Source organism: Pollicipes pollicipes, unplaced genomic scaffold, assembly GCF_011947565.3.
Source record: "Pollicipes pollicipes isolate AB1234 unplaced genomic scaffold, Ppol_2.1 Scaffold_4881;HRSCAF=5763_pilon_pilon_pilon, whole genome shotgun sequence".
Lineage (NCBI taxonomy): Eukaryota > Metazoa > Arthropoda > Thecostraca > Pollicipedomorpha > Pollicipedidae > Pollicipes > Pollicipes pollicipes.
This window is the reverse complement of record NW_023596576.1, coordinates 47,396,667-47,423,410: the sequence shown is the minus strand read 5'-3', so window position 1 is coordinate 47,423,410 and position 26,744 is coordinate 47,396,667. Positions and strand designations below refer to the sequence as shown.

The 26,744-nt window shown below is 58.9% G+C and overlaps 2 protein-coding genes across 2 annotated transcripts; both read right to left on the bottom strand.

Moving 5' to 3' along the window:
* Positions 1 to 1,030: 1,030 nt before the first annotated feature.
* On the bottom strand, positions 1,031 to 18,156 carry LOC119100846 (tectonin beta-propeller repeat-containing protein). The gene is made up of 18 exons (XM_037224009.1): positions 18,122 to 18,156; positions 17,427 to 17,549; positions 16,981 to 17,134; positions 16,158 to 16,326; positions 13,679 to 13,818; positions 13,084 to 13,208; positions 12,505 to 12,598; positions 11,955 to 12,077; positions 8,474 to 8,590; positions 7,762 to 7,912; positions 7,244 to 7,330; positions 6,753 to 6,862; positions 6,225 to 6,332; positions 5,770 to 5,871; positions 4,505 to 4,730; positions 3,557 to 3,653; positions 2,317 to 2,518; positions 1,031 to 1,118 (listed from the first exon to the last, which is right to left on the bottom strand). The coding sequence occupies exons 4-18, from the start codon at positions 16,216 to 16,218 to the stop codon at positions 1,071 to 1,073; spliced, it is 1,791 nt and encodes a 596-aa protein (XP_037079904.1). The 5' UTR covers positions 16,219 to 16,326; positions 16,981 to 17,134; positions 17,427 to 17,549; positions 18,122 to 18,156; the 3' UTR covers positions 1,031 to 1,070.
* On the bottom strand, positions 17,423 to 25,085 carry LOC119100488 (tectonin beta-propeller repeat-containing protein). Its single transcript, XM_037223579.1, has 11 exons — positions 24,954 to 25,085; positions 23,841 to 24,228; positions 23,335 to 23,467; positions 22,832 to 23,022; positions 22,119 to 22,223; positions 21,538 to 21,718; positions 21,048 to 21,169; positions 20,641 to 20,739; positions 19,912 to 19,966; positions 18,217 to 18,269; positions 17,423 to 17,524 (listed from the first exon to the last, which is right to left on the bottom strand). The coding sequence occupies exons 2-11, from the start codon at positions 24,060 to 24,062 to the stop codon at positions 17,423 to 17,425; spliced, it is 1,263 nt and encodes a 420-aa protein (XP_037079474.1). The 5' UTR covers positions 24,063 to 24,228; positions 24,954 to 25,085.
* Between the last annotated feature and the right edge of the window lie 1,659 nt (positions 25,086 to 26,744).

The window sequence follows — 26,744 nt, the reverse complement described above, 5'->3', positions numbered from 1 at the left end:
ATGAAACCACTGTCTAGCCGGTGTAGGGACCGGCTGGTGATGACGCAGTGTGCCGCTGCAAACGGCTGGATGGAAGAGGCGAAAACACTTTTCGAGGGGAACAGAAACTTCGAAGGGCACTTGAAAGGACGGAAGTGTTGAAAAGAATCACCAGAAACATTTGCAAGATCTAAGGGAAACGACGTGAAAAATACACCTCTCGTTTCGTTCGCCTTATCCTTGCCTGTGCGCCGGTTTATGAAGTCGCTGGTCGGCCCCGTACATACTCTGCATTTGGACAGCATCAGTCAGCAGGTTTGGCGACAGCGCAGATCAAGAACGCCGGTAGTTTTCAGTTACAACCATCGCACCGTCGTGGCTATCTTTAGCGTGGTAAGAATATGAAGGCAGGGCAAAGTCAAGGTAACCATAGGATAATCATGCTCTTCTTGGGCGAAAACTTGGCAGCAGTACGAAAAATAAACTCTCAAAAATCATAGCGCAAGCAACCCTTCACGCCACAACAGGCCACAATACCATCCCGCAAGTGGATGATTACAACTGGATCCCACATGTGGGGTGATTCACCATACTCCTCAACATACTCCAGAGTACCGTGATCACGGCCGGCGGTGAGCGAACAAACGGATCCGCCAATGGAATGCTGGTGTCGTGACGATGTAAAATACCGCTGTCGCATCAAGTTCCGATGGTTGCTAAACAATGCGTATACATGCAAACAAAACGAGACCACCGAAGCTGTACATCATCTCTAATTCAACACTCTATCACTTGAAGGTTAAGGACGCGCGTGGTTCCTTCGATGTCATTGCCGTAAGCGGAACACACCACTTCACCTCCTGCGAAGCAAACCTGCGCGGCACTATTTCTGCGCGCCTGGTCGCATCAGGGCGAGATCCGGATAGCAGCATCACAACACGAAGCCCAACAGCGGCAGCCCGTCACACTTGCCCCGCGCCCGCGCGCCATCCCAGCGCGCCGCTGCGGCCGCCGCCCGGCCGTCGCCCGGGGGCCGCGCCAGCCGCGGCCCCGGCCGTGGGCGGCGACGGTGCCGCGCTGCTGGCGGCGGCTCAGGGCGCAGGCCGCAGACCGCGACAGCTCACGTGGGACCAGCAGCCCTGCGGGAGCGCCGGCGCCGTCACACGCCCGCCCCGCCAGCCGGCGCTCCGATCTCGTGTCAGCGCGGCTCCCGCTGATGAAACACAGGCTTCGCCCGGCATTCACGGTTAGCCGCATGCAACGCGGCTAATGAGCACCCTTTCCCTGGCATTGAGACATACATATTTCAAATGGAATCTTCGATGTGGCGATTTCTTCCTACGGCTAAGCTGCATATTTTAGCAGATATCATCAAACGTTTTTTGCAGGCGAAAATCCTTGTTCTGGCGCCACCACACTAAAACCACCAAGCTTTGGCAAGTTGTTTCCATCCGATCATTTACGGTTAAACGTCTCGATAGCAGCGGATCATATCGAGACCAGACTATGCTGCAGTATTTCACTTCTCACATACACCTCACTTTCTCAGGAAAAGCTGACGTGCTCTGTCACTTAGAGACTGTAGTCTGCCTTGCCTATACTCCAGCCTGCCTGAGATGAACGTGCTATGCCTCACGAGCACACTTCAGTGTTTTGTCCTATGCAGATCTTATATGTTAGGCGGAGAACATGCTCTGTCCCCGTGAGCATGTTCTGTTCCCTAATATCCACCGGTGTCTCCTCTCACCGACACCTCCGCCTGCTAAACCCTCCCGCAATTATCTTACCGAGACTCTGCGTGCTCTGACTCTGATACTCTGAGGATAAGTACGCCTGTCAGGTCCTCCGGTATCCCGTCTGCCAGGCCCTCCGGTGTCTCGCCTTACCGGTACTCCCGTCTGCCAGGCCCTCCGGTGTCTCGCCTTACCGGTACTCCCGTCTGCCAGGCCCTCCGGTGTCCCGCCTTACCGGTACTCCCGTCTGCCAGGCCCTCCGGTGTCCCGCCTTACCGATACTCCCGTCTGCCAGGCCCTCCGGTGTCCCGCCTTACCGATACTCCCGTCTGCCATGCCCTCCGGTGTCTCGCCTTACCGGTACTCCCGTCTGCCAGGCCCTCTGGTGCCTTGTCTTACCGGTACTCCCGTCTGCCAGGCCCTCCGGTGTCTCGCCTTACCGGTACTCCCGTCTGCCAGGCCCTCCGGTGTCTCGCCTTACCGATACTCCCGTCTGCCAGGCCCTCCGGTGTCCCGCCTTACCGATACTCCCGTCTGCCAGGCCCTCCGGTGTCTCGCCTTACCGATACTCCCGTCTGCCAGGCCCTCCGGTGTCCCGCCTTACCGATACTCCCGTCTGCCATGCAGAGCCGAGCGTACTCTCCGGGCAGACGCCCAGGCGCCGCAGCAGCGCGCCGCCGTGCCGCTCCGACACCGCCCATGTCTCGTCCGCGGCGCCGCATGACACGTGGGCCACGTGGTCAGCCACGTGCCGCCAGGCCACGCCTTCGGGGAAGATGGGCAGGATCTCTTGACGCCAGTACAGGCTGCCGGCCGAGAGGCGGGTAAGCGTCAGGAGAGGGAACAAGTGTGTGTGTGTGTGTGTGTGTGTGTGTGTGTGTGTGTGTGTGTGTGTGTGTGTGTGTGTGTGTGTGTGTGCGCGTGCGTGCGTGCGTGCGTGCGTGCGTGCGTGCGTGCGTGCGTGCGTGTGCGTGTGTATGTGTGTATATGTGTATGTATGTATGTATGTATGTATGTATGTATGTATGTATGTATGTATGTATGTGTATGTATGTATGCATGTATGTATACATTATGTATACATGTGTGCATGCATATAGGCATGTATACATGCATTGTTTATGTATGTATGTAAACATGCATTGTTTATGTATGTATACATGCATGTAGGCATGTATACATGTATTGTTTATGTAGGTATGTAAACATGCATTGTTTATGTATGCATGCATGTGCAATGTATGTATGTATGCACGTGTTATGGATGCATACATGCATACATGCATCGCGCACACATGCGCGTGCATATGTATATGTGTGTGTGCGTATGCGTGCGCGTGTGTGTGTGCGTGCATGCATGCATGTATGCATATATGTGTACGTGCGTGTATGTATACATGTATGCATATGTTGTGCATGTGCGTGCGTCGTGCATGCGTATGTGTGTATATGCATGCATGTGCATGCGCGTGTGTGTAGTGCGTACACATGTACACACGCGTACATGTGTACGATGTACATGTGTACGATGGTCGCAACTCGACATCCGAAGCCCAACGTCGCATCCAGAGGAACGAAGGGACTGAGGCATCATCTTGTATGGTCTACAAAACATAGACCTTGTCAGCTTGCTATTCGGGGACGTCTGCTGTGTAATGACCAATACGCGTATACATACATCAAAGTAACAATGTCCACACGGAACGACAACCCACGTAAGTTCGACTTCCAACAACACATCACAACAGCCTGCTCAGCAGCCCGCCTTGCCATTCTGCCGGGAGCCCACGTCACCTCCTGGACGGCTCCCTGGCGGCGTGACCCACCGCCGCCGGCCAGCTCACCTGTTGTTCTCGTCCACAGCCCAGACGGCCGAGTCGCCGGCCGAGATCTGGCGCAGTCTGCGCCCCTCGGGTGCCTCCACGTGCGCCCAGCCGGTGCCTGCGGGCGCGGCGCCAAAGTGGTCAGGACACGGAGTGGGCGCGGCCTGGTCCCCACTAGCGTCTCCAGCTGCGACCGCTCCCCGGGCTGCTGGGGAGGTACGGAGTCCGTGGAGGCCGGCTCCAGACCGGCCACCTGACAGCAGGAGGGCCGCTGCAGAGAAATCCCGCGCCCGTAAGGATATAAGACGGCTTTTTTATTGCAGGTACTCAACGAGGAACACACACCGGTATGATAGCAATAACGAACTAAAACGGCTACAAAAGTTCTACCCTATCGCCCCTCAACCTGTAGTGCGGTCTCCCGTGGCGTCATCAGTCCAGAGTCCGCGTCTAGTGACAACACACAGTTGCTAACTCTTTCACGGCCTTGCTGCCCCGCAGCATTGCTTTCAATTTCACTCAATGGCTCATAACCTTACGACCAATACGTCCGGTACCATCGTTTCCAGTGACTCCGCTGTTCCCCAATGCCTGTTTCCAGTGGCTTCACTAGAAGCAATATAACTGCTTCCAGTGACGTCACCAGCACCGTGTCTGCGACTCCGGTGGCGTCACTGGCCTAACGCTTGCATTCCCTGTTATGTCATCCCCTAATTGTCTGTCTTTCATGTGACTCGATAGCCCAGAGCATGCGTCTCCGATGGCATCGCTCACCAACATCTGAACCCTCTATGACGTCACTAGTTCAACGCAAGCGTAGCGTGTACCGCAACGTCAACAGCTCGGCCTCAGGCTCATCCATTACACCGCTCACCGAGCTCCCGCGCCTTGTATGACGTCACCAGCGCAGCGCCTGCCTTTCCGAGGCGTTCGACGTCCGCCAGCGTGTCCCAATGACGTCACACTCACCGAGCGGCAGGTCGGCGGAGACGCCGTACCGCAGCCGAGCGGTGCCGTCGTGCGCGACGGCCCAGACGCGGCCGTGGCCGCCGCAGCTGACGGCCGCGAACGGCTGGTCCGTGCTGACGGTGCGCCAGCAGCCGCCGCCGCCGGTGCCGTCCGGCCGCGCTTCCACCCGGTGCATGACGTCACCTGCTGACGTCACCGCCCACAGATGCACCTCGCCGAACAGCTCCTGAAGGGCGGCGGGGGAGGGGGAGGGGGTAGACGGAGACAGTTAAACATTATCGCCGCCTCGTGATCTCAGTCGGGGGCAAGGTGTTGAAGGTCACGGCTTGCCGGTGCGGACGCCACATAACTAACTCCCGCCGGAGGACGGCCGAGGTCAGAAGGATGGAGCCTGACGGTGACTACTGTCCACGAGGAAAGTCTATGAAACTCCGTTAATTTACGACATGTAGGCTTTGAAATATCAGACAGATAAACTCGTCCTTCACGTGCTGTCACACCAGGCACACTGATACCTAGATTAATGCTCGTAACCTTTGCAAAACGCGCCCTTTACCGACCATGACATCATGTAAGTTGGTATTTAAATTCATAATTCAGGAACTGGGGTCGTGCGGAGGCCCTAACCATTGTCCCGTGAAAGAGCACTGGCGGGATAGACTGGGGCGTAATCAACAACTTGCGCCCACTTGCAAATTTCACCGCATGTTTGCATGGAAGGCTTTTACAATCCTATGCGATGGATCAGAATGAATCAAAATCCATGCAGCAAGCTATGCTATGCATAGCCTGCATAAGCATGTTTAGCGCAGGCTGCTGCGGCGTCCCGACCCAATAACTCAGCACAGCAATCCAGTCCAGCGGGCCGGTTCTCGCGGAGACCGACGGTAGCATGCCGCACGGCGCCGCCACGCCGCCGCCGCCGGCTCCGCCTGGCTCTCCCGGTCGCCCGCCAGCGGACGTCCCGCGCGGCCGCCGCTTCATTACGCATGAGTTCCGCGGTGCAGCTGAGCCAGCGCGCGGCTCCTCAGCCGCACGGCCGAGCGCCTGTCACGCGTTACTCAACGTCCGAAGAGCTCCGGTAACTCGAGCCGCGCCGACGACATGGCCGCCGCTGTATATCTAATGACGGGATTTATTCCCTGTTAGAAGTCATGGGCCGTTCTAGAGATTGGCCAGCACGCGTCCGGTTCGTGCAGCGTAGGCGGCCGGAGGCAGAGCGCGCGGCACAGGTGCCGTCCGGCCGGTCCCGGGACGGCCCCCACCTGCAGCGAGAGGTCGCGCAGCCTGACGTTCTCCACCTTCTCCCAGGGGCCGCAGGTGCTGAGCTGACACTTGCGGTACCAGCGCCGCCGGCGGACAAAGTCCTGAGCACACGCAGAGCAGCTGTCGGTGGGAGGCGAACCGTGCGCCCTTTCCAGCTTCGCATCACACGACACTTGTTACACTAGGTTAGTCAAGCCATGTTCTGGCTGGCTGATCGGCAAATTAACGCTCAGCAGATGCTTTCAGAGTAAGTTATCCGAAGCCGTAACTTTGAACTATCTTTACAAAAGGAAAACGCAACCGAGAAACCCACAAGCCATACCGTGTAGACAATCCTTTCACACGTGCATGCATTAGAGGATCCCCAGCCGGCTGATCCTGAATTCCTTGGCAAATCGAGTGCACGAGCCGATAGTATCCCCAGCATAAGCCGGGAGCATCGGCCGCGACCCACCTGCAGACCGCGGTGGCCGTGGTAGGACGCCGGGAAGTCCATGGCGTACTGCCAGCCCTCCTCGTCCACACCTCCCGGCGCGTGGAAGTCCACCGACCACGTGGAAACCTGGCCGAGGCGACCAGACGAGGGGAGCAGTCAGATACCGACCGCGACAGCAGCATGAACGCAGCACCGCCCCGGCCTAACTTCACACCCCCGCCCCCCACCCCTCCCCACCCCACCCCGCTCGTACGCAGCATCGGGCGACGTTCATCCAGTGCTACCGTCTCCAAAGCACCGGAGACCACCTCCAGGCCACCAACAGCTAACAGATCGTCATCAATCATCCGGGTGTCAGCTGCCGCGAGGCCGACAGCGTCTCCGACAACCCAGACTGCCGTAGCAGAGCGTTTACCCCTCCCGCTTCCCTTAATCGTGTCATCGCTCACACAGGTGCGGTGTCGCAACAGTAGCGGTGTCTCAGGCGCCGCGCAGACCCATCTCCAGACCACATCCATCGCTCACACGGCGCGCGTCATCGCTCACCCAGGTCCAGTGTCGCGACGGCGGCAGCACGGTGTCCTTGGTGAGCGCCAGCTGGCCGCTCCTGTCGCTCCAGGTCGGCCGGTCGGTGGCCAGACCGTGGTAGGAGAAGCCTGCCGACGGAGACGGCCTCGTCAGTGCGGCCGGCGCCCCCCGGAGGCACGGTCCGCCGCCCCGTCAGCCGCCTGACCCTGGGACGTCGCGTCTCAGACGGCCCGCTGCCGCAGAGCAGCCGCCCCACCCACACCCCAGCCACAGCAGCAGAGGACGCGCCATACGCGACACCGCAAATGGCGGCGTCACGCTGGCGCTGCCGGCGGCTGATGGTCCACCCGGAGATGATGATGATGATGATTGGGGTTTTAGGGCGTGTCGACTTCTAGGGTCATTTTGCGCCCAATGTCCACCCGGAGATGTGTGCACCGAATCACTCGGCGTGATCGCGCCGCACGACGGCAGGGGAGCCGCCGACTGGGAGCGGCAGCACTGCCTACCCGAGATCGGGTTCCACCGCTGGTTCTCGTAAATGTAGAAGTAGCGGGTATCTGTCATGGTGTTCAGCAGGCCGCTTCCCCCGTGTTCTGCGACAGAGACAGATGCCATAAACTGGTCGTATCGCCGGCGATCAACAGTCTGCTGACAAGCCAGCCAGCAGATAAACAAAATAAAACTCGGAACACGATAAGCCGGGAACACGTCCACTGGCTTATGCCGCGATCAAGCTGCACACTGTCACCGGACCCCAAGGTCAAACTGCTGACGTCACGGCGATCTCCAGATCTCCCCGCGTCCGTGCACACAACACGCCTCATCACATGATGCGCCACACCAACAGAAGCGCACCCGTCGCACCTGCGGCGCGCTCTAGCCCTCAAAGGCTGCTCTGACCCGCCCCGCGCCACCCCGTCGCATCGACACCGACGGCGGTTCTGACGCGCCGCGCGCCACCCCGTCGCGTCGACACCGCCTCCTGGCGATGGCCGGCGCGCCGGCGGCCCGCCGCTCCACTGACCGGTCAGCTGCGAGCCGCCGGTGGCAGCGGTGTACACCCAGGGCGTGAGGTCGCAGCCGATGGCCCAGACAACGCCGGCCGGGCTCGTCTCGATCCGTCGCAGGTGGCCGCCCAGCTGGCGCCAGAACAGCTCGGCCGGCGCGCCGGCGGCCTGGCGGCACCGGCCGGCGCCGTCAGCACGACGCCGCGACTTCGGCCGCGCGACGGCGGCGGAGGGCCGTCGCCGAGGCGAGGGTGTGATGGTTGAGGGACGGAGGGGTGCGGGGGCAGTCAGCGCCCGCCGACTCTGAACGCTGATGCGGCGGCCGCGGCAGAGGGACGGGCCCAGACATGGGCGACGGTCGGGAAGGACTGGCCGGTCCGCAGACGGCCGCGGCGGGCTCCACAGCGCGAGGTCAAGGTGACCAAACAATGGAGGTCACAGTGCATCGACACAGACTGCTTGTGCGTCGGTAGTGTGTACAAGTCACTAGTCAGCAGCGCTTGCGATGCCATAAGGAGCGGAACAGATACATTCACACAACATATCCGTAACATCCCAAGCCCTTACAATACACAATACCTACATCTAACACCAGACCAAACCTGTGAGCACCCTATATCCTGCTGCAGACTGACGCGGGCGCTGCCGAGTCAGACGTCCTACAGCCCCACCCGGCGCCGCTGGCCGCCGGCGGGCGGCGCCAGCCCCACTCGCGGCGCCCTGGCTCACCGCGCTGGCGTCGTAGGAGACCTGGGTGACCGTGATGTCGCCCTGCACGGCCAGGTACGCCACGCGTCGACAATCCGTGCGATGCCGGTACAGCGTGCAGAGGCCGGGCGCCAGCACCTGCCGGCGGTATGACGTCACTGGGACGACGCCACCTGACGTCCAGATGCGGCACGCAAGACTGCGTGCCGGCGCGGCCGGGTCACTGCGGTCGTTGGCCAGGCGACGGCTCGCGCTGGACAGGGTGGTCGGCAGAGCGGCGGAGACCTCCGATACAGACACTGCTCCGATCTCTCTGCGCGTGTGTGTGCGTCTGCGTGCGAGGGCGGTGGTCTGCTGGTATCACACGCACCAAGGCAGGTGGCGGTAATGGGGGGTCCCGAGCCTGGTGCCCCGAGCTCGGGTGGGGTTGGGGACCTGAGCTCGGTGCCCCGGGCTCGGGTAGGGGTTGGGGACCTGAGCTCGGTGCCCGGGCTCGGGTGGGGTTGGGGACCTGAGCTCGGTGCCCCGGGCTCGGGTAGGGGTTGGGGGACCTGAGCTCGGTGCCCCGGGCTCGGGTGGGGTTGGGGGACCTGAGCTCGGTGCCCCGGGCTCGGGTGGGGTTGGGGACCTGAGCTCGGTGCCCCGGGCTCGGGTGGGGTTGGGGACCTGAGCTCGGTGCCCCGGGCTCGGGTGGGGTTGGGGACCTGAGCTCGGTGCCCCGGGCTCGGGTGGGGTTGGGGACCTGAGCTCGGTGCCCCGGGCTCGGGTGGGGTTGGGGACCTGAGCTTGGTGTCCCGGGTCCGAGTATTGGGGTGCGTGGGGGTGGGTGAAGGTAGGGTCCCGAGCCCGGCACCCCGGGATCCGGGACACTGGTTCCTTCGGCTGACCGCCAACAAGGCTCAAATAAACATGACCTTCACTATGGCAAGTGGCACAAACAGTCTTTCTGCCTATCGGTCGGATAAGAGGTGCAAGTTGTAGAACATATCGGCTAAAAGACGGCACATAATAGCATGTGCGCTCACGACCATAAACACAGGTTGCAAGCGTCCAGCATTCATGATACATGGCGTTCCGGGAAAAGCGGGCGGGTTTAAATCGTTAACATTTCAGACGTATTTGCATTGCAAAACGAACGATGCATCATAGGAAAGAGCATGTCGTTATCTTGCATCTGACGACTCAGCTCTCAGGGCCCCTCACAGCCTGAGCGATGGAACACGTGCTCGACGTGGCCCACATTTCGCTCTAGTCATTGCACCACCCGATCATTCGCTACTTAAGGGACGACGTAGTGTGTCCCTGGCTGTCTGGCTCTCACAATGCCGCCACACTTATTCCATCACTCCTCTGTGTCACCATTCCTCTACCCTACGGTGATTCTCCTATTCCATTTTTTTAGTTCCACACTGGTTTTCGGGCTCTTTGAACACACTTGCGAGCTCAAATAACCATTAGGGAAGAACTCTGCCGCCCCAAATAGCGAGAATGTGCCAGCTAGTTGTTAAACCCTTGCAAGGAAATTGGTCTTGGTCCAATCGTCCTTCAAACCACCACCACGTCTTCTCCGCCGTACGTGCCGTCGCACCATCATGCCGAGACCACTGGCGGGATACATTTTAGCGCGGACTTTCTTCGAACCCGCCAAAAATTTATGAAGGACTAACTAATACCTTCTAACCGCTACAGCCGCTGAAGTCCTTCGACTGTACTGAAGCCAGGAGGGACCAATGGCGTGTCTACTCTTGATAGCGCATCAGGCGGTGTACTTCTCACTGTGCAGGGGTGCTTCGCGAACGTTAACTCATGAGTTTATTGTCAACTTGAGAGTGCGCCTTGTTGTGTGCGCTTGCGTTGAATCCGCACTGGCCTGGCAGCCAGGAGCTACATCGCGTGCGCGCGTTATGATTGGTTGGCGAGAGCTCCTAGTGCGTGCCCACCTTGGCGCGGGAACAGACTAAACTGACATCCTGAACACTGCGGTCCTGCCACGGCCATCCCCTGAGATATAGTCAATGGAGATATTTGGGAGCCCCTCTCCCCCAACAAAGCCTTTGCTTGGTGAATTCGCTTGCTTTCGTTATTTCCACCGGGATCCCTTCCGCTCCTTTTCGTGGACTGAACTTCCTTTTTATGGCTGCTCTTTGCCATGAACTCCTGAGCAGGGCGCCAAATCGCGTGCCTTGATGGCACTTGTGGCACTAAACTGTTGTTTAGACTCCCTTTGAGTGCACCGACTGTGTTTCGAAGAACTATGCCACTATCTTGCACTTCCCGTCCACTGCGAACCGCGGCATGGTCTCTCGAGAAAGGATGAAACATCAAACCATATAGCATGGGGATGGCCTTTAGAAAAAAGTGGCATGGATTGTGCTGTCGTCGTCGTCGTTGTCTGGAAGACCGCTATTCAAAGACAAAAAATGCCCGTTTTTCGAAACCCCGGTGTAACCGATCTTCGATCAATGATAACGTCGTTCAACTAGTACCCCCAGGGATAATGAAGTTCGTTAACTGTCAGCGTAAGCGTTCTGAACTCACAATGTCGAAAAACCAGGAGTTCAAGGCCAACAGGCTCAAATCCAGTGCCTCCCGGCGAGGCGTAACGGTACCTGTATGACGCTGGGAAGCAGCCGCTACCGTTGCATAACACCAATCACCCGCCCCCACCCCGTCCTGTGCCGCTCCCGCAGCCCACAGATGATCTGGTCGGCTAATCCTCCGTGATATACCAGTAGAGGGGAGGGGACCGCCGCCCCGTTGCGTAACACTGATCGATAAGCACACTCGGCCGTTACGGCCCCCGCGGTCCTGTAACGGCCGAGCAGCCCGGGTGCGGTCCCGTCGGCCAATCCTAGGCCGTGCCAGACGACTGTCCGCTCCTGCGGCCGATTTTCGGTCGACTGGCGGGCTTGTGGGCAGGTGGTCGACATGTCTGACATGGCGCGCCGTGATTTATCGCGAGGTCCGTCCATGCACGGCGTCGCTGACAGCAGGCCCGGCAGATGAGCCACCGGCAACATTCATCCTCATGACCCATGCGGAATAAGACGGCAGCGCATTTCAGGTAAAACCAATACCATGACTAAGAGACCCGTACAAAAAAAGATGGATGCTTGCATGACAATTAAGCTGTTGGGAGAAAGAATGCGCGAAAGGAGCGCGCGTCCTTCGCTTACATCCGCTTCGGGGAGACGTTTCAAACGCTAGCGCATTCATTCGCGCAAACTTCAAAGCCACTTCCTTGTGCAAAGACCTTTCACCGAGCAAAACGTGGGCGACTTGTTGGTTGCAAAGAAGTACACCAGGGGTCCGCGCTGCGGGCCAGAGGGGCCAGATACCCACCTTGCTGATGATGACTAGAGCTCTAGGATACGCCGATAGCCCCACTCATACAGCGCCCGCCAGGCGACTCCTTGTCATATGCCTCCACCGCCCAGCAGCCACCCCCACCATGGAGTGCAGGGCTGCCGCGGCACCGGTCGGACGGCGCCCGCTGACCGACCTTGAAGTGGTCGCGCTGGCAGATGATGTGCAGCTCTCCGTGGGAGCCGGGCCGGAACGGCTGCTCGCCGGCGCGCTCCTCCCGGCCCCAGACCTGCTTCAGTAACGAGTTGCGCACGACCGCCTGCGGAGGGAGGCGCGCCGGATGAGCCGCGCACAGTGCCTCGAGTCGGGGGAGCAGGTGACTCGGAGCAACGTGGACCATCGGACTTCAGTGCCACTGAAGGCTAGCGAGAATAACAAAGCTGCATTCGAGCAAACAAAGTCCAGGCACACAGCATGACCGGTCACACGGTGTGCGCTTATCGATCAAAGCCGGCGGTTAGGCCACATCGGATAAGCAGTTCAGTGAAACGGCTATGCTCCCCCTTCCCCCCCCCCCCCCCCCCCCCCATCCACGCCGTCGCCGCCATCCCGACGATCCACCCTCCCTGTCCACCGCTACTCAGAGGCCGCAAGGATGCCCGAACGAGCCAGCCCCGCCAGCGGAGCGGAGCGGCTCCCAGCCAGCCAGCCAGCCAGCCCGTCCGTCTGTCTGCCCCGGGCCGTACGTTCTGCTGGATGCGCGGGTTGAAGTGGAGTGCGACGTCCGTGCCCTGGGCGCCGCTAACGTGCTTGCCCGTCATCAGGTTCACGAAGAAGCCGCTGCGGCACAGCCGGGCCACCGTGTCAGCGCTTCGCACACCAGTCGCACGACCATTCTGTACCTCCCCAACACGTGTGCCACAGAATACGACAGCAGGCGCCGACATCGACACGGCGCCTATCCGCCAGCGGTCCGCCGGCGCGGGCGGTGCGGAGCATGGCACGGCGGGGAGCATGGCATGGCGGGGAGCGTGGGACGGCGGGGAACATGGCACGGCGGCAGACGGACAGCGGAGACAGCGGTCCGCCGGCGCGGGCGGCGAGGAGCGTGGGACGGCGGGGAGCGTGGCACGGCGGGGAGTGTGGCACGGCAGGCGAACAGCGGAGAGTGGTCCGCTGGGGCGGGCCGCGGGGAGCGTGGCACAGCGGGGAGCGTGGGACGGCGGGGAGCGTGGCACGGCGGGGAGCGTCGCACGGCAGGCGAACAGCGGAGACAACGGTCCGCCGACGCGGGCGGCGCTCGGCGGGCCGAGGCGGCCACGCACCCGGAGCCGGCCGGCAGGCTGTACTGGATGACGAGACTGCAGCCGTCCGTGAAGCCACGCTCCAGCTTGCGCAGCAGCGGCAGCGCGCAGCCGCCCGAGTCGACAAGCAGCTGATGGCCCGCCAGCTGTCGGAGGCACGCTGTCAGGTGACGTCACTGCGCCGGCTCAGGCTGGAGCGCGGCTCAGCCGGCGCTCGGGGTGTGCCAGCTTTTGGAAGGCCGCGCGCGAGCTGTGGTGGCGGGGATTAGTGAATGTCACCCCACTATCCGAACGTCGACATTAACCGTAAACCGTTTGAAGGTCGGACAGAGGATACGAAAAACGGTTATCATACCCGCAAACGAGACAAGCAAAACGACTTTCACGCTACAAAACACCGCGAAGTGTCTCCGGCCGTAAATCACACAGGACAGTGATACCGTAAATCACTTAAGACATCGACCACAACGCAGCGACTGTGGGCTGTTACACCCGTGGAAAGCCATCGATAGCGGCGAAAACATTTGCTCCGGGGTCGCTACGGGGGCGGGGGGGGGGGGGGAGGGCTCCGTGGTTAATAGGGGGAGGCAGAGCCGGGTCGTGGCGGATCACCCACCGCCGCGCGCGTCTCGGTAGCCAGCTCCTGCTCCACGGAGGTCAGCTGCTGGTCACTGACCAGCACGTCGCCCCGGCCCGAGGTGGCCCAGAGCGCGGCGGCGCTTGGGGCGCCATCTATCCGCCGCAGACGCACACAGGCTGCCGGCAGATGGGCGCGTGCGTAGGTCAAACATTCCGCCGACCTGCTCACGTAGTTTGTCACAAAACCTGGCCATAAGCTAACGGCTCGAGCCACAAAAAACTAGTTACAGCTGTCACCAACCTGACCCCTGTTATTCAACCACCCGACAAACTCACGCAGGTCAGTCACCTGCAACGAACACGAGGGAGCGTCTCAGCGTGCTGGGGCGCTCCAAAGAACAAATGTCTGGGTTGTTCCGTTCAGCCTTGGCAGGTTCGAGAAAAATTTTGCAAAAAAAGCATCGGCCAAGGTCCGAAGGAGTCGGCGGGAATTGAGCGAAACTCCGCGACAAATTCTTGTCACCTGATCAGCACTGCCACAAGATAAGCCTGACCACGGACGCCGCTACCTTGGCTTTACAAATCACCGGTCCCCCTCCCCGCCCCGCACCCCACCGGGACACTAACGATTATTTGGAAGTACTGCGGGACGAGAGCCTGTCGCCGCCATCAGCAGTGTGGCGACTGGGGACGAAGGGCGCGGCGGCTCCGGCGGGGGGTGACCATAACCAGCCAGGCTAGGCCGATCTGGGGCCCGTTACCGGCTTAACGCGCCGTGCAGGATCACAAACCACAAGTCACCTGCCCTTCTCGGGAAAATCGACTGTAATCCCCCCTGCAATTCTAGTTTTTCATCCATAACGAACCACGTGGTGAAGTGCAAAAGTTGATAAACCTGTGATGCATCCCTGATATCTGGCAATAATGACACATAATCCAGCTGATGTCTCATGACCATGGATTTCCTGACCTGAATGGCGTCTAAAAAACGCTACTATCAAACTGGCCTCCAAGACCCCTAACACGCATCATGAGGCGCTGGCATGCGCCTCATGATGTCGACAGTTCAAACTTCTGCACATTGCGCTCTCACTTGGTGGAAACTTGCGTAACTTGTTCGGGAATTTACAGTTCCCTTATGTTAAGGAATGGATATCAAGATCGAGACGAAATCGGTCGCTGGCGCGTATCTAATTTTTTTAATTTGGGCGCCTACCGAAATGAGCAGAATAACAGCATTATATGCATATATCCATTGGATTACATGTTCCAAACCATAATGTACATACTGAGCACATTACAAATACCATACAGCATGTCAGGCACCCACAGTAGCTCGTTGGCTGAGCCAATACTCGCGTCATCACGCCATTACAATTCGGTTATTAGCCGCCGCGTAAAACCACAAATATGCAAAACATGCTCTGCAAACTTATTGTTGGTCAAGATGAATCAACAGAATGCAGTGTGAATTGAAATCAGCAGTCTGCCATCCCCACGGCGGCATTTTTCGTCCGACCGACACGGAACGTCCAGCTGGCGGCTGGCCAGTGCGTGTCAACCAGTGGCGGTCGTGTCGCAGCACTGCACGGCACCCAAGCCCTTCCGCAGTCCTGTTCACCAATCATCCCGGGGCAGTGTGATGACCCGGATCAGCCCCCCTTCGGTGATGGGTTCAGGGCCCATGCAGCAGGGGCTTTCCTTAGCAGGCGCTCTGAGCCCACGATCAGCCATCCGACCACCACGCAAGACATGTCTACTAAAAACGAAAAAATAATGCAGGTTGCACGGCACTGCAAAGTCAAAAATAAATAACAATGTAATGCATGCACTAAGCCTCGTATGAAAATCGGATTGCAAATCTGTGGGATCTTCAGAGGTTACACAGTAACACAGGTCTCAAAGTGCCGCATTGTAATCCTCCTGACCACTGTGTGCTGGTACGCCAGAAAACCAACGAATCTGGGACTTTATGGCGATTTTCACACTTACAAAAGCGGCCGGTGACACTTGTTATCCTGATGCCTACCCATAGCGGGTGAAGCCCGAACACACAAGTCGGCAGAAACAGAGACCGACTGCCGGAGAGATGGACAAAACCAGCTTGTCACCACGGTCCCAATCACGCCAGCTCAGCGTCTTCAAAAGCTCAGGGGTTCTTCGCCTTTTCGCTGTTGGCTAGTTTTACCTACGCATTAAATGCACAATTTGTTTTAGCCTGTACTTTAACCTGAATTTATTTCTGTAATTACCCTCTTTTCTTTTCCTGCTGCTCAATTGCTATTTCGCCCATTTGCGAGTACGGCACAAATCAGCACGTCTGCCAAGACGTCCACTCGCTGTGGCATCCCTGGCGGCCAAGATTGCCGTCCGTGTCTGCGCCTCCCAGCCGTGTGCCGTGTGTCCTCTGCTGGGCGCCGCCGGCACCAGCGAGCTCCATGAACATCACCGGCCCTAGAGACCAGGCGAGCCGAGCTGAGCCGAGACGAGACGAGACGGGACAGGTCAGGCCGTACCTGTCTGAATGGTATCGATCCAGTCCTCGACCTCAGACTCCTCCGCGAAGCTGAGCTTCATCGCCTGTCGCTGCTGTAGTCTGTCCGGCGTGTGCACCACCAGCGACGCCTGGTGGCGCGACTCGGAACTGTCCAGCACCGCCGACACCTCCGACAGGCAGACGCTGGCCTGCGACGCGGGGCACGCCGTCAGCCGCTCGGCCAAGGTCACGGCGATGCCAGTGGCCGCGCGGGCAGACGCGCTCCCTTTCAGGCCCAGACTCGTGGCACACAGATTCGTGGTGTTTTGGCAACAAACAGAGCGTGCCAGGGCGTCGTAGACGTCAACCAAAGACACCCCTACTCCGCCAAGTTTGCCTTTCCTTTCGCTGTCTACGCCCGCCTCTGGACGGCACCTGCGGCCCGGCCACCCGGCTCGGTCGAGCCCGCACCGCCCCGGCGCCGCTACTTTACCTCCCCTGCCCTCCCCTGCCCCCGGAGCTCAGCCGGGCCCGTACCGCCTTGGCTCCGCTGCCATGTCTCCCCTGCCCTGTTGTATCCCAGGGCTGAGTGGAGCCCGTACCGCCTTGGCGCCGCTGCTGTACCTCCCCTGCCCTGTTGTACACCGGGGTTCAGTCGGGCCCGTACCGCCTTGGAGCCGCTGCCGTGTCTCCCCTGCCCTGTTGTACCCCGGAGTTCAGCCGGGCCCGTACCGCCTTGGCGCCGCTGCTGTACCTCCCCATGTCCTGCTGTACCCCGAGGTTCAGTCGGGCCCGTACCGCCCTGGCGCCGCTGCTGTACCTCCCCTGCGCTGTTGTACCCCGTGGTTCAGCCGGGCCCGTACCGCCTTGGCGCCGCTGCTGTAGACGCTGAGCTGGCCGGACTCGACCTCGGCGCCGGCCGTGCCGGACTGCTCCAGCTCCAGCACGGCCGCCTGCCAGCCGCGCGCCGGCGCCTCCGACCACCAGCGACACTTGGCCGTCTGCACCCACGAGCTCCTGCGCGGCCCCGCAGCAGCGGCCGTCACTTCGCGGCCAGACAGAACGGACCAATGCGCCGATGACGGATTCGAACGGCAGACAACCCACACGTGACTTGGGGATTAAAATAACGCTTCGGACTAGCCACACACCACACATCGGATTTGTTGGCTCTTCTTTGCTACATGTTGTCATGGTTAATCCACAAACCAGAACAGCATGTCAGCATGCTGGCACGTCACGCATCAGACTTGTTCATTCGTGTGTCGTCTCATCCATCAGGCGCCCCATTCCCAGGAGGCCAGCTCACCTCTCGACGGCCTCGTCATACACTCTGAAGGGCTGCAGCTGTTCGTTCCGCTTCCGCAGCTGCTCCCGCACCGTCTGTCGCCAGAGCTCCTGCGGCCGCTCCCCGGCCGGCGAGCCCGAGAACCTGGCGGCGGCCGGAGCAGCCGTCGCGGCACTGAGGGCATCCGCCAGCCGCGCACGAGGCCGCCGCAGCCGGACAGACCTTGCCGCGCGACCGAGCACGGCAGCACGGCAGCTGCCGATCTCTCGCCAAGTGTCGCACATGCACGCAGACATGCACCAAATAGGGGGCCGACAACTCAGCTGGGTAGGCCACCCGGCCATCCAGGTAACGGGCGTTCAGGAGGAGTCTGACTAACAGGACGTAAATGGCGGGCGCTTCTTCACCAGAATAGACAAATCAACCGAACAAGGCAGAGTTGAACCTATCCCGCCCCTCCCCCTCCGTCTCCGTCTCCGTCTCCGTCTCCGTCTCCGTCTCCGTCTCCGTCTCCGTCTCCCGTCTCGTCTCCGTCTCCGTCTCCGTCTCGTCTCCTTCCCCGTCTCCGTCGAGACACTCGTCCGCGGTGGAATCTCACCAGTGCCCCAGAGAGCAGCACAGGCGCAGTCCCGGCTCACTGGTGTGGCACCAGCCGGCAGTACCAGCCGGCCAGGGCCCGAGCGTCACAGCCTGGCCGCCGGCGGCGCAGCTCTCACCAGGGCGGCGGCCGGAGAGGGTTGATGCTGCAGCCGCCGGCCGCTACGCAGCTCCAGCCGAGCCTTTCTGGCGCGCCGGCCGCCGAGAACGGCGCCGGCTCGTCCTCGTCCAGACGCAGCAGGCGTAGGCTGGCCGCGTCGCCGCCGCCTGCGGACGCGGCGGTCGCCTCAGCGCGGCTCAGCAGGTGGCCAGGCGTCGGCTCCGGTGGTGGGGCCCACGCTCGGGCCCTCAGGTCTTTGGCGGAGGGGAGCCACGGGTGCTGGGTGTGGCATGACACCAGCGCTGGTGTTGTTTGTTTGGTTTAAGGTTGCGCTTTCGCCATCGGCCACTTCGCATCTATGGGGCTGATGTGACAGGACAGGCACACACAAATGCGGAGCGGCGTGGATTACACTCCAAAACACGGCCGGCTCCCAGAAACACCGCCAAATTCCGAGATATTTGGGTCGTTTGGAAACAGCCTAGCTCATGCGACACTGCGTGAGAACATCAATGGCGCAGAAATCCCTCGTCTGTTTCTGCAGCAGCATCTATCAAGTCGTTTACGCCGTCACTGGGAGACCAGAAACGCCTGGCACACGTTATCCCGCGCCACGAGGACGGACCTGGCGCTCGCGAACTGTACGCTTATAAGTATACGGGAAGTGCACAAGCCATACTTAACCAGACCTAACAGACAAGACCTAACATCATGCAAGACCTAACATCATACGCCATGATACTGTGTACAAACACATGCATGCAGATCGGCATGACTGAGCTTCTCGCAGCATAATTAACTTCCCGATAACTTGGCGGTTTGGTAGCTGACTGGAAGCGTATCGCCACCATCCTTCAGAATAGCCCCCACCAAGACACCCTGCAGAGCTTTATAAAGTCGTCTCTAATGAGCTATTGTTACTGTCACTAAGCTGATGGACCAGCCATATCTAGCGGACAGCGGCACCCTGCCAGTCAGCGGCCGCGTCAGTACCGGGCTCCGCCTCACCTGGCGCTGCCGAGCCGCCGCGCTCGGCCGGGCATTCCCTCAGCGGCGGCCCGTCACCTGCCGGTGGCGCTCCGCTGCCGCCCGCCGCCGGCTCCTCCGGCGACGCGGCCGCCGGCAGAGGCGGGAGGTCGGCCGCACCGTCCTGCCGCACACGGGTGTCACGGCGGTCACACGGGTCGTCACGGTGGTCACACCAGCTGTCACGGTGGTCACATGAGCCGTCACGGCGGTCACATGAGCCGTCACGGTGGTCACACGGGCCGTCACGGTGGTCACGCGGAGCGGCAGCCGCTGCGTCCACGAGCTGCCGTCCCGATACACGGCAGGCCAGCGCGGTCACCGTCTCCAGGGATCGCAGCAGCGCGAGCGACCACGAATTCTTCAACAGCCACCCTTCGTTCGGCCGGAAACGTGTCAGCGTACAGTACGTGCCGCGGCAACACGAGACCGGCGTCGGCTCGTCGGCCACCCACGTAGCGACGAGTCATGATTCGCATCGCAGATGCCTTGACTCTCCCTTTCCCTCTCGTGACTGACGACCCGAACCAACTCAGCTCGGTTAGGGGCGCTCCAGCATGCCGTACCGGCGGTGGATGACATGTCGTGCCCGTGTCGGCTACCAACCCCTCCCCTCCCCCCCCCCCCCCCCCCCGCTGCGTAGCAACCTGGGCAGCCGCACCTGATCCTCGGTGGTGCGGCTGGACGTGTCCGAGAGTGAGAGGGCGCTGGCGGCGCGGCTGGGAGCGGCCGACGGCGGCGGCGCCACTGTCAACGCGCGCCACGCGCGGCCCGTCAGCTCACCGGACGTCACGTGACTGCGCAGGTACAGGCCGCCGTCCGTGCCCAGGGTCAACACCTGGCCGGCAGAGAAGCGCAAACTGCGGCACGCGGGCTAGGAACGGGGGGGGGGGGGCTGACGTGGTCGTCAGGGGCGCAGGAAAGTCCACCTCGCCGCTGCGGACAACTGGCACTGGAGCACACACACACGGCGTGTCACTGCGAGACAGCGGTCTGCAACGTGCTATCGCATCAACACTGAAGCTCCAACGAGTCTGGCTCTCTGAAGCTCCAACGAGTCTGGCTCACTGAAGCTCCAACGAATCTGGCTCACTGAAGCTCCAACGAGTCTGGCTCACTGAAGCTCCAACGAGTCTGGCTCACTGAAGCTCCAACGAGTCTGGCTCACTGACGTTCCAACGAATCTGGCTCACTGACGCTCCAACGAACCTGGCTCACTGACGCGCCAACGAGTCTGGCTCACTGAAGCTCCAACGAGTCTGGCTCACTCACAGCGTTCGTGCTGAATGTGGGACGAGTCCGGGGGATAAAACTTCGTTGCAGAAAAGCACTTTAAAACGCTAAGCTACATTTAGAAAGCTAACAGATGCGCCCTTCACGGAACTTCTACCACAGGAAACACAGGCACTACGAATGTTTCCATCGTCATCCAACTAACTCGCACCGAGCTCCGAGCATCCCTCCCTGCTGCCTGTTCAGCACGCCGACGCCCCGAGCCGCTGCAGGCCGTACCTGATTGCTGAGCCCGACCGAGACAGAGGCCATGCTGCCCACCATCTCCAGCCAGCCGGTGCCGCGCGCCAGCGTGGTGTTCTCGCACATCTCGCGTCCCTGGCGACACGCACGGCTCCCGTCAGCCTCCCAGCGGCGGCGGCGGCGGCGGCGGCGGCGGGACTCTCAGCGCCACCTGGCTGCTCGGAGGCTTCGACGTCCGGCTCTCGGAGTCTGAGTACATTCACAGACGGCCGTTGTCCTCGGCCACGTGTGGTGGGCGGCACGGCGAGATGGTGCTGTGCTCGTGTCTTTCGGGTCGTACGACATTTGCTAGCCGGTGCCAGCAGCACCTCCTTCAGTGCACACAGAATGATGCCACTTTCAGTCACCAGGCCAGCAAAGCGCAAGTCATCACACCGACCGACCTTAACGCCCTTGCGGAAGAAGACGCGCTTGTCCCTGGAGACAGCCCAGACGCAGTCGTCGCCCACGCTGACCTGCTCCAGCTGCACGCCTGGTGGTGGCAGCACTGGACACCACTCCGTGCCTGGGGAGCGTCCGGGCAGCGGGGTCACTCCGCTGCCTGAGACGGCAGGCAGGCTGTGACGTGTCACATCCCTCCTACAGTGAGTGTGTCGAGCGTCACCCCTTCTGATGTGGTGGGAGACACTTCACACACTCCGGAGTACGGCTGCGTTTTCGCTTCAACGGTAGCGAGCGCCCCAGAGTTGTTGAAGGTGCTCAACTTCTCCAACTTTCATGACAAAGTCCCTCCCGTGACAGACCGTATCGCAGCGGCGCGTTGTGTGGCCCCACGCCGTCGACATCGCACCACCGCCGCACCACATAGCAAACGGCACCGGGTCCGCGGCGGCGCGTCGGCGCTCTCGGCCGGGGGCGCCGGCGACAACTGACCGTGTGGCGTGTCGCGACACATGCCGGTGCGCACCAGGGCGGCGCCCTCCCATGTGACGGCCCAGGTCAGGCCGCTGGGGCCGCAGGCGATCTGGCGCGCCTCGCCGCCCTGCGCGCTCGGCACGTGCACCCAGCCGTCGCCCTCCGGCGACAGCCAGCTCACGTTCGAGCGGTAGATGATCTGTGGGGAGCCGGCACCGGCAAGAGATCAGCACGAGGCGAGCGGGGCGAGCACCTGACAATTGCTGACGATCTTCCTTTAATGAGCTTTGTGATCAACAGAGAAAGTAAAGGGGTGATCGCACGCGACTGGCAGTTTATCGCGTTTGACAAGTTGGTCAACTCGCCACTCTTGTGCGTGAGGAGAAGAGTTTTTGAGCGTGAGGAGCGCGTTCTAACCTCAAAACGACGTTGGCGGTGGCGACCTTCACTGCAACTACGGAGGCAAGAAACCACGGCCACCACACCATCCGTCCGCCATCGTCCACCCCCTGGAGTTCGGACGGCCGACGCCTGGCCTGCTGGCGGGATCCGTCGGCCCGCACCGCCGCGCCGACCCCGCGGGGAATGCGCACGCTCACCCGACCGCGGATGGTGACCGCCCAGACCATGAGGTTGTCGGCCTCCCAGCCCGGCAGCTCGGCTCCGCCCACGGCCACATCCACGAACGGCTCCTCCACGGCGTCCTGCGGCAGAGGCCGGTGGCGGAGCTCAAACAGCCGGCGGCCTCAGACAGGCTGCCGTACCTCAACCGACGCACAACAGCTCACACCGGCTGGTGACGCAACTCAACTGACAGGAGCGGCCACAGTTGGCAGGTGACTGACGGCAGCCAGCTCAGACCGGCTAGTGACATGCGGATAGACAGCACCTCCGCCTCACGGCCGTCCGCTCGCTCACAAGATCACCCCCCTCACCCGCTCACGAGGGAACTGTGTACCGTCATCACAGAGCACAGCTCGGTACAACAACGTCCCCAGAGTACCGACCGTGCAGGGAAGCCGCGAGCTGACCGGCCCCCGAGAGCGCCGCCCACATACCCAGAGCACCGACGGCGCAGGGACGCCGCGAGCTGACCAGCCCCGAGAGCGCCGCCCACGTTCCCAGAGCACCGACGGCACAGGGACGCCGCGAGCTGACCAGCCCCGAGAGCGCCACCCATGTTCCCAGGGCACCGACGGCACAGGGAGGCCGCGAGCTGACCGGCCCCCGAGAGCGGCCGCCCACGTTCCCAGAGCACCGACGGCGCAGGGACGCGGCCAGCTGACCGGCCCCGAGAGCGCCGCCCACGTACCCGATGCAGCGGCGGCACCGACGACCACGAGCTCACGGCCACGTAGCGTCGGTAGCGCACCCAGTGGCGGCGGCGCACGCACGAGGTGAACCGCTTCTGCGCCGAGAACGTGGCCGGAAAGTCGACGGCGTACGTCCAGCCCTCGGTCTCCAGCGGCGTGCCGTCCAACGTGCCGTCGACCACCCACGGACCTGGCGGCCGGCACGAGGCACCGTCAGCGGACGCACGCGCCGCCCGGCCCGGCCGCAGGCTGCCACGCCGCGTCACCAGCCACGCCTCGCTGCGTGCACAGGTCCCGTGTGGCTGATGTGGCTGACGTGGCTGACGGGTGGGCACTGGCCGGACCGGGCGGGATACCGACGTCAGACTGACGCAAGTGTCTGGTATGACATGAGTAGATGTGAAAGATGTAGACTGTTGTGTTCCCTTTTTGCTAAAATGTTGTTACCTTTTTCCCAAAATGTTAGCATAGGCATGGTGGCCAAAAACTGAAAGTTCCTCACCTTCCCACTGCCATCCAAGTGAAGGGAGGCAGATCCCATTAAACTCTCTGCATTCTGTTCCATCTTTGGAAGAGTAATGAGGCCTATCCGTAGCCAAAAGCTTCGAGCAGAAGCCATCAATGGGATTCCAACGCTGTAAGAAAAGTAGACAAGTCAATCAGGATGAATGTGAGTCATTAAATGAACACAAATCAAGGGGGAGTAAAGATTATTTGCTCAAAACTCAAGTGATGCACTTTGTGAAGTCCATGCAATAAATGCTTAGGGAGAGGAGACTTATTTCTACAGGAATCTATGCAACATTCAACAGCTTAAACAATGTTTGAACATGAACCTGGAGCTCCTGGTGACAATGTTTTCCCAAATTAATGCCCATTTAAATGCATTTACAGTCCAATGATATCATACTATTCTGAAATGCAGGTGCCTTAATCACCTGACACCAAAATCAGATAATGATGCCATCTGGGACAGGTGAACAAAGACAAATGGGCTTCTGAGCTTACCTGATTCTCATAGGTGTCCACTTTGACTCTTATGGGGTTTTCCAGCCCATATACATAGACATACACCTGCTGGTCACTCCCAATTGCCCATATGCTGTTCTGTGATGCAGAGATCTTTTTAAACTCCACACCTAAATAGGGCAGTTGTTCCCATTGGGATGATGTGGTAGGCAAGTGGTACATCTTGCCCAGTACATCAAGACAGAATAGTGAGGTGGGCATGGCTGGCTTCTGAGTGGCTGGACCTCAGTTTGGTACAGATAGTGGAAGGAATACCAGGGCAGCGAGCTTCAGCTAAAAGAGGTCAGCTGCAGGCTACTTGCATACTTGTTGGTATATGAATCTTGCATAAGTATCAGAGGTGGCTCTCATATGCATACAAAAATTCCTGAAACACAGAGACTCTTTTTTAGTCAAACAAGTAAGCATCACTTGTATCAGGTGAATGATAGGTATGAAATCAATGGCACAAAACTCAACATGCATCATGCCAGAATGCAAGCCCAAACAGACAAGTATTATGTCTATTTGTTATTGTGAGATACTACAAGCTGTTATATCTAACATCAGAAGCACCAGGTAAAATTATTTAAGCAAGAGTTTTTACATGAAGCTGAGAATGAGGCAATGTAGAATAACAACTGATATATACATATATGATTTATTTGCAACCTCCTTACTGTCATTCAGGATAAAGGGTGACAGACTTCCAAGTTAATATAATAAGATGTTCTTATGATATTCTATGATTATTTGATTTTCCATGTCTTAAAAAACTTTAATTGGTATACAACTTTTTCCTCCAACATGTAGTTTCAAAGCAAATAGTATGCAACCAAAACAGCACTCATGACTTAGGCACCAATTAACATGGGTTTTTAAACTTAAAACAAATCTAACTCTTAATACTGGAACAGTTCTGTACTCTGCTTGATTCCTTTCACGAGCCTTCCAAGTTATCTCATGGAGGACTTCGCTTTCTCATCCAAACTTTGTTTACTGATGGGCTGACTAGGCATTCCACAACCCTTCCTATTGCATTTGCACAACCCTTCCTAATGCATTTGCACAACCCTTCCTATCACATCTGCACAACCCTTCTCCTTTACTTACACAACCCTTATTACATCTACACAAATCTTCCCATCAAATTTGCGCAACCCTTCCTGTCCAAAAAGACAGTCAACAGCTCCACTGCAATAATTGCATGCAGCGAACGCTCGACATACAAAATGTGGAATTACGAAGGTTCGTCACCCAAACGACATCCTATAATGCGCTGCTGTGTTCTTGACCTTCCTGCCGACGATGTTTGCGGAGGGAAAAGCGTCGGCTTAGGTCTGTAATGAGGACCGACTAATCAGCTGACGAACCGTCGCTGCCAGGCTGAGTAAATCATCCCAATGACAAGTTTTGTGCTCATCATGACGTCACTGGTAGAAATGTGGAAAATCGACTTCTTTTACTTCTCACAATATCACAATGATTCACAAGCCACTTACGATGACAATATTGAAAAGCAAGCAGGCATTCGTAATAACACGTGTCCTGTATCCCAATGATGACGTCACTGGGACGAATAAATTGGTATTCAGTTGAAACTTTCAGTGGGACACGTTTCTCGGGCTGTGTTTTCCCGCTGCTCACGACGTTCCGGGAGACTGTTACGGTGTGCGTGCATCTATCTACGTACTCGTGGTTTACATTCTTATGCCATTTGAAAAATGAATTGCGTTTTACCTACTGCTCATGGCGTCACGTGACGCGAGTTACGGCCTTCGTTTTGTATCACTAGGGAACCTGATAATGGCGGAAGACCACCTTTCCCAGCAGGCTTCCTTAAGAAACTTCTGCAAGTAGGTCCAAGAAATCCATGAAAAACTGCATTCAGACTTGTCCACACTAAGTTGCCAATAGGGCCGGAAAAAGGCATGACCTGACTCAACGTTTTCGGCTACCGGCTTTACCTGTCCCTAACAGACATTCCAAAATAGTGTCTATCGGTGCAACCACTGGCGGACACCATTTTGACACGATTTAGACGGCAATGGTTTCTCCAAGACTTGAAACGCGGGTTCCGTGAGTGTTATGGCACCCTCGCCATTAAACACTCTGAGAATGTATGTAGAGCATTGACGTTATGACAATGGATGGGAAGAATCGACTATAATATGAGTGCAAGCACCTTTGCTTTCTGAGACGTTCCTCCGTCTATGTTTTGGGTGCCAACGCCAGACCTCGTATTACATTGGCAGCTCAACTCTCCAGTTTACTTTCCGGCCTTCTGCTATGAACTCTGCAATTTCAATGCGTCACGTTGCTGTGCTGCGTTTGGAAACGATTGCAGGGTGTTTGAAATTATTCCTGAACAAAATTCCTTTTAGGTAAGTCCACTTCGAGTCAATAGTATGTATATGGCCGTTGATGGACATAATCGCAGTGCTTACCTTTCGGCCGTCAGCCTTATACACCCACTTCAAACGTGCCAATTTACTTTCAATCGATGGAACTATCAACAACACCATTTGAAGAAAGCGTTTCACATGAACAGACCATGCTGGCGGCCGATGCGTAAAGAGCTGTGTTTTAAGCCTATCACCGGCCCCATTGGAAGCTCTTGTTCTATTGTGTGCTTGTTGGGATAAGTACTGCCTTTCCACGTGTCATATGCGATCGTTGGACTTGATTTCTCATGATATATACATTTAGCCGCATGCACACCGTGTTTCACGCTCGAAGGCTCGTGTGGGTATTGCGTAGGCCTTAACGCACGCTCTGGTTATGTGCCCTGGAGGCCGTGGTACTGTCCGTGAAAAGCTAACCGGTGCTAGAATATTTCAGATGCTGTCTGAACAGCTTTACAATGATGTTCACTTGTCGCTGCACCAATGGAAACTATATTGA

Bases quoted from the DNA above. Each gene is read 5' to 3' on its own strand.
- LOC119100846 (XM_037224009.1), bottom strand. From the start codon at position 16,218: ATGAAGCTCAGCTTCGCGGAGGAGTCTGAGGTCGAGGACTGGATCGAT. The intron at 7,913-8,473 runs GTGAGCCAGGGC...CGGTGCCGCCAG, and splicing joins TCTCCTACGACGCCAGCGCG to GCCGCCGGCGCGCCGGCCGA. The intron at 2,519-3,556 runs GTGAGCTGGCCG...CTCGGCCGGCAG, and splicing joins GCTGTGGACGAGAACAACAG to CCTGTACTGGCGTCAAGAGA.
- LOC119100488 (XM_037223579.1), bottom strand. From the start codon at position 24,062: ATGCCCACCTCACTATTCTGTCTTGATGTACTGGGCAAGATGTACCAC. The intron at 19,967-20,640 runs GTACGGCCTGCA...TCTGCCGGCCAG, and splicing joins CGGTCGGGCTCAGCAATCAG to GTGTTGACCCTGGGCACGGA. The intron at 17,525-18,216 runs GCGCCGTTCTCG...CCGGCCGGGGAG, and splicing joins GTCTGGACGAGGACGAGCCG to CGGCCGCAGGAGCTCTGGCG.